The 6858-nt window shown below is 46.3% G+C and overlaps 2 protein-coding genes across 2 annotated transcripts in view; both read right to left on the reverse strand.

Moving 5' to 3' along the window:
* Nucleotides 1-458: 458 nt before the first annotated feature.
* LOC119271399 lies at nucleotides 459-2624 on the reverse strand. Its single transcript, XM_037553249.1, has 2 exons — nucleotides 1487-2624; nucleotides 459-780 (listed from the first exon to the last, which is right to left on the reverse strand). The coding sequence occupies exons 1-2, from the start codon at nucleotides 2584-2586 to the stop codon at nucleotides 600-602; spliced, it is 1281 nt and encodes a 426-aa protein (XP_037409146.1). The 5' UTR covers nucleotides 2587-2624; the 3' UTR covers nucleotides 459-599.
* A 2646-nt stretch (nucleotides 2625-5270) lies between these two features.
* Nucleotides 5271-6858, reverse strand: part of LOC119267593 — a 4418-nt gene continuing 2830 nt past the window's right edge. The window contains exon 3 of the mRNA XM_037549008.1: nucleotides 5271-5637. Within this exon, the coding sequence (XP_037404905.1) occupies nucleotides 5557-5637 (81 nt within the window). The 3' untranslated portion in view covers nucleotides 5271-5556. The remainder of the gene's footprint in view (nucleotides 5638-6858) is intronic.

Below are 6858 nucleotides of genomic sequence, written 5' to 3' on the forward strand. Positions count from 1 at the left end.
GGGGCGGCAGAGTGGAGGCGGGGGAGGCCACGGGAGAGGGAGGGGCGAGGCGGGAAGTCGCCGGCGAGGGCGCGGCGGAGTCGCGCGCGGGATCGCCCGCAGGGTCGCCAGCCAGCGCCATCAGCTTCGTAAATAACTTTTCACTCCCGTTGGACCATCACCGACGCTAATCAACGTGAACATGGATTTTGCAAACTAACCAATGCTCCTGCGAGTTCAGTTCGGGTCATTGTTGTTGCTCTTCCTTTCGCTTTCGCTTTCGCTTTCCTGTTTTGCACTAAGAAGTACTACCTTTACATAAATATAAATATGCAGTTTTGTGTGTGAATCGGCAGTTGAGCAGCATCTCCAAAAGAGGCACTGGTACCACAGCGGAAACCGCATCAGAGATCAGACAACCACTTTTCTTAGAAACATGCATCCTAGTGATTTACATAGGATGGTTGCCATCCCCCAAAACTAACTTTAGCATGCCCTAACTGCATCAGAAGAAACGAGAACTGAACGTATATATACACAAAAATGACAGGGACAGGCTTGAGCATGCAAAACATTACAACGGCCACACAAAGGTCACCATCTGGAGTTAGCATTACCATTCAGGGAAAGTAGGGGTCCTCCTTGTTCTGATATATCGCAAAAAGCTGTTTTGAGTAATGCCTAGCGATCTTCTGACAGAACTTGAGAGCATATTTGTTGTATTTTTCCAAATCATCGACAGTTTTCCTAGGTGGTCCAAGAGCATCACCATCCAGAAGAAACTCTGCTATGTGAGATCCCCTAAACAAAGAAAACAATTTGCATCATGAGACAAACAGAAACTCTTATTGAATTCTAGCACTTGATCTTCTCTTATGATTGGAGCGATACGTTGAAAAATGAAGACAGAAGTAAATACTACATATACTTGATGTGTATTATTATTATTCAATCGTTACAAAGGAAATCATGTTAGGTATTTGTTAATCCACTACACCAAATACACCAAAAATTAAATTTGAGAACCAGAATAAATACACCACCAATGAGCACTAGTTAGGACATCCTGTACACCTGATTACGAGGATCCTTAACAGTAATCAAGGTAGCTCAATTTTGACACCAATGTAGTCTGACAAGGCCCTACAATGCACATGAAAACCAAGGCACTTTCCAAATACAACTGAACATCAAAATCAGTGTAAGGCATGATCAACACATCAGCCGGCATGAGGGATGTTTGTTAATCCACTCAGGGAATTTCTTCTTACCTACAACTCTACTTTTGGAATTGATAAGATGTAGATGCAAGTTAATAAGTTATCATTACAAATAAGGCAAATCTCCTTCTGAAGTCTACATTTTGCAGGCAATTAGCGGCGCAAATTATGTTGAGGTAAAGCTAAATCGCAAATGAAGCATGAAAAATTGTAAAATGGAGATAGAGCTGTTAGTAACAGTTTATAATAGCGCTGCATACACGCAAATTAACTGCACCAAGGCATACCTAACAGCATCCATCTGGCTAAATCCTTGTCCGTTATGCACCATGCTGGCTTTTATTGACTGTTCTTCCTCAGTTTGCTTTCGGTAGAGAGCGCATACGGCTTTCAAGCAAAGTTCATCCTGTTCAGCAAATGCTGAGAGCATCTCTGCCTCGTAGTCCCACCCCTTACCATTAGCATTCCTTTTGCGACGTATCGCATCCATAACATCTTTATAGTTCATGTCACCGTCAGACTCTTCTGGCTCAACAGGCTCTTCATTATAATTTTCTGAACAATCCTCATCATCTATAAATCCATCCATACTACTGGCTTCTGCTGAATCATCCTCACTCTCCACATACTCTTCACCCAATTCACCATCATCTCTACTGCCCCTCTCGTCCTTCGTCGTCTGAACCACTTCACGAATGACGATTCTATCATCCCCGTCCTCGTCCTCCTCATCTTCAATCCCTGTCTCAGCTGCACATGGCACATGCTCTGGCCTAACCACACAAACATCCTCAGCATCATCTTCATCATCACTGAGTCCACTTAACAAACGCTTTCCACCGGGTGTAACACCCAACCCCTCCTGCACTTTACCATCCTTGTCATTCCAGTCCTCGTCGTCGCTATCGCTGGCAATCATCGCTTTACGCTTGTTGCCTCGTGGCATAATCGGAACATCATCGTCTTCAAGACCCACATCAGCATCCTCGATCTCGTCTTCGCCGCCGCTCTCGCCAATCACCGGCGGCACTGTGCGCTCCCAAGGAGCCGGGACAGCAAGAAGGCTCTCCTCCGCGCTACTCCTAATGGCGACGCCAACAGCCATCCCCTCTGGCCCGCGGTCACTGACCTCTGTAGAACCATTTACCGGATGGCCTCCCGCTGAGTTTTGCTTGTTTCCGCCGAAACCCTCGTCCAATCGGCCGAAGGTTGGGCCCTGGTCGCCTGAATGATCCATTGCCTGTACATTGGGCGCGGCCTTCCTGAAGCGCGTGTTCTCGGCTTCGAGGAGGGAGACCCTAGCCTCCAGGTCAGAGATGCGGGAGGCCTTGGCGGCGAGCGCGGCCTCGAGGGCGCGGACCTTCTCCGCGATCTCCGCGGCGTCCATCTCTGGCGGCCGCGGCGCCGGTGGGCCGTGGCGGCAGAACCCTAGCGTCGGATTGGCTGTGGAGGATAGTCGGCTGCTCGTCCTAAAAGGTGCGGGAGGGGTCTCGGAGAAATGAGGAGAGGATTTGCACGGAATCTTGGGAACTCCCCGCTCGTTGGCTCGTTGCAAAAATTTTGTTACGTGATTCCCTCTGTTTTTGCCAAATCTAAGTATCTGTAGGGGACACCTTATGTCGCCGACCTAAAAGGTGTGTTTATAGTTAACAGTCATCCTGTGCGTTCGGTTTATTCGGTTTACATAGTTTGATTTATACGATTTTTCAGTTTGTACGGTATTAATACGTCGATAAATATGGTATGAAATTAAAATACGGTTCGGTTTCGGTATATACCAAATTATTTCGGTATGGTTCGGTATATATCATAAAAACCAAAGTCGACGTGAATTTGGAAATGACGTAATAATAATTAGCAAATTTATGACTCAAAACACATACTATTCTACACAAATAGTATATGACTATATATATATAAGTATATATGCATGCATTGATTCATCTGTTGATGGCTATGGACGTGCTTAGCATTTTAAAAATAGAAAAATGACTATGCTACAAGAAAAAATTGCGTGCTTAGTAGTGATTTGACTCATGTCCAAGAAAAATAACAACTTGTATGATTGTTCATCTCAAGAAATATAAATTTATTTTTTACTTCGGTTTATTCGGTTAACCGTTTGATTTTCCGGTATATACCATAAAAACCAAGTTTAGATCGGTATGAAAAGTTCATACCATATCGAAACCAGAAACCATAAAAACCATAAAATTGATTCGGTTCGGTTTATTTTCGGTATGGTTTTTCGGTTTGATTTTTAAATGCACAGAGTGAGTTAACAGCAATGCCTCGGATACGGATCAAAAACAGCTGCAGCAAAACAGAAACTTTAAAATAAATCTGTAAATTTTGAAACCAAAACTTGGCGTGAGAAATCGAACTACTCCGGCAGGACTACTAGCATTCATAGTTAATTGATCATCATACAAAAGTCGTACATGGTCATTTTTTACAAACTAGATCGGAGGCGTAACAGCCACCCTAACCCTAATGCCAAAATTTGGCTCAGCGGAGCCATCCGGGTGCGGCAGCGGAGGAGCTCAATCCTCATCGCTGGAGCCGAGGTTGATGTAGATGTTGTCCTGCGCCTTGGCTTCGCGGTACCATCCTGCCAAGTTGTCGTCGAACTCCTGCGCCTTCGAGAGCCCCTGCTCGAGGAGGACTTTGTCGAGGTCGGCGTCTCGTCGACGGCGCTGCTCCGCCTCCTCCTCCCACGCACTGCTCGCGAGGATGGCGGCCTTGAAGGCGTCTGCCTCCGCCGGGGGAGGAAATCCTCCGGCTCGACGACGCCACCGCCCCGCCGCTCCGGCTCAGGCTCCGACTCTGTTTTCACCGGCGTGGGCGCCGTACGGGAGCTCAACGCATAGGCAGAGGAGCTGCCCACTCGGGGTCGTCGCCACCACGGGCGCCGCGGTCCGAGGACCACATCCCGCGCCACATGGTGGAGTTGGGCGGCGGATTGGAGTCGTTGGCGGCGAGAAAATCGAGAGGGGAGAGGAGGGATTGCGGCGGCGCGGGGATAGGGTTCGGCCCCGTATATCAGCCGCAGACCCTTAGTTATACTGCACAAGGGGGCGGTTTCTGGGCCACTGTAAAAGATTTACGGGCCGAGGCGACTATACAAGCTCTGGCTTGGCCCAAAAAAGGGGCCAAACCTGTATTAGTCGTCGAAATTTTACGGCCCGCGCGGTTTTAAGGGGTCTGCTATCATTCAATTTAAACTTAAACATGAACATAGAACTAAAAACTAATCATAAAGTTTAAACCAAAACTAAACATCATCGTCATCGTCACCCTTGTAGAGGGCAAGCCAATCCGCCCGCGACATCCCACCGCCCATGGGCCCGGCCATGTGTCGTCGTAGCTGGGAGTCGGGGAAGATGCGTCGCCACTCTTCAACGTCAAACTGCTCCTCGTTCTTGCCACCGTCATCGACGCCGTGCTCCTTGTCATCGGAGAGGACGATGACCTCCCTGTCGACCGCACACTCTGAGAAGATCGACCGCTCCGCCTCCACAAGCTCAGGGGACTGGCAGCAGAGGTCCGCCATGTACTCCTCGTCAGCGGCTTACGCCACGATGAACTCACTCGCCTCCCAGTCCTCCCTAGTCATCGCCACACTCACCATCCTCGGCAGCGGCGGCGGGACGAGCTCGATGGGTGTCATCCCCCACGGGGAGTTGAGGCGCGGACCTGCTACCGATCGTATCTCTAGGTATACGAAAAACACAGGAGCAGACACTTAGATGATCGGTGCCTTGCCTACCGTAAGCGGAGACATGTCCGCAGATTTTTTGCCTTGCCTACCTGCATGCTAAATTACTGGTCTTGTAGGACCCCGCAGCTCTCGAGACATGTGGCTATTTTGGGAAGCTTTTTTTGGTCTTCGTTGCTGTTGTTTTTCCTGTTTTGTTCCATTTGTTGCTGTGCTGCTTGCCGTGCAGTGCATCCTCAAAGCCACATTTGCGATGAGCTGATGGTAGGGCTATGCCACTACTGCTGCTGGATTATTCCATGTTTTGTTGAGAACAATTGGACCCACCAATGCTATTGCTTTAAAGAAGAAAATAAAATAATGATCGCACATATGCATAATACAGTAACATTCTGGTATAATCATCAGAACAATAAGAGTGATGATGCCCAAACCTAACAAAGAGAAATCCTACAAAAGAGTACCATCTAGTGGGCCAGTTATTGGTTGGATGTGCATGAGAGTTTATCAGTTATCAGATGACATTCTAATTGCGGCATCCATACAACACAACTATTCGATGTCCCAAGCATGCTTCGGCCCAATAACATTAACATCACATAAATTTCTCCAAGTGGGCACTTTGAAAACAAACGAACTTTATTGCACTTTCCTGGCTTCTGCTGGGGGCTTCCAAAGACCAAGGCGGTACTTGTGGGCAAAACTCAAAATCAACTTCCTCTGCACCATGGCAAAGAAACGAAGTTAGTAATTTAATTCGCATAATTTAATCATAAATTAACCGCCTGGGAAAGAAAGGAAATTAAACAGAAGAAACATATCACGGTAAACGTTGATGATGGAAATTAGCGGCTAGCAAGCTGTGAACTATCTTTAAAATTTGTGTGGATTAGCAACCTGGATATGTGGAATATCTGAAATGCTTCTCATGCACTGCTGTTATTTAGAACACCGCTCACGGTATTTTACAAGCAATTGGAACATCCACCAAATGTTACCCACACATTTACAAGCCACCTACTTCCTAGGAAATATCACAATCGACTAAGTAACACTTCACACATGTTAGTATGCTAGCCGTTAATTGACAGAAGAAATTACCTCAAATGCATTCACATTCAGAAATTATAGATACTGTAGTTCTATCAAAATTTGCAGCCTCAATGAAGTTATTGAACTGCAAATGCATTCAACTCAAAATTTTCCAAGTCCAAATCAGATTTCAACATATGCCAGCCTCCTCCTCCTCCGCCGGGCCACCACAGCACCACAACGTGCCTTCACCAGCCCACCATATGGCACAACTTATATTTTGTGGGTGTCATGTCCTCCGACCAAGCCTCCACTGACGTCCAACCTTTGTCCGTTGGTGCTGCCATTTCATGTTGACTATAGTAACTAGGTGAAACAAACAAGTACAAACTTGCTACCTGAATGTTAGTGCACTCGAATCTTCCTTCCTGGTTACCATTTTTACCTACAGATTCCATTCTACCAGATTATCGGGGATTCATGGAGCACGTTTGATAAATCTGTTGGAATTTGGTAGTGTCCTCTGTATTGGCCTGAATAACCCATATGCTAAAATAGTGCCTGTTGTACTCCTGGTCCGGCAGTGACATTACTGTAAACTATGCTTTTGTCAAATGTGGAGAAATGAAACCAATGAAAGGATCCTGTAATTTTATCAGTCCATGGCACACCTACTATATTGTCAGTTATAACTCTGTATGCTATAACAAATATGTAGCTCTGTATGCTATTAATCCACGTGATGATAATGTTAATACAGTTGCTAAACTGTCTGCCCAAATCAAAAGTATGCTCTCTTCTGAAGTTTATAGACAGGATCATGCTATAAGGACAAATTGTTGCTGTCTATGGTGGTGCACTATGTGCGCTTGGTTCTTTTGATTGCTCAGAACTGAAGGTTCGAAAAGG

The sequence above is a fragment of the Triticum dicoccoides genome, chromosome 3A (genome assembly GCF_002162155.2).
Source record: "Triticum dicoccoides isolate Atlit2015 ecotype Zavitan chromosome 3A, WEW_v2.0, whole genome shotgun sequence".
In the NCBI taxonomy this organism is placed as follows: Eukaryota; Viridiplantae; Streptophyta; class Magnoliopsida; order Poales; family Poaceae; genus Triticum; species Triticum dicoccoides.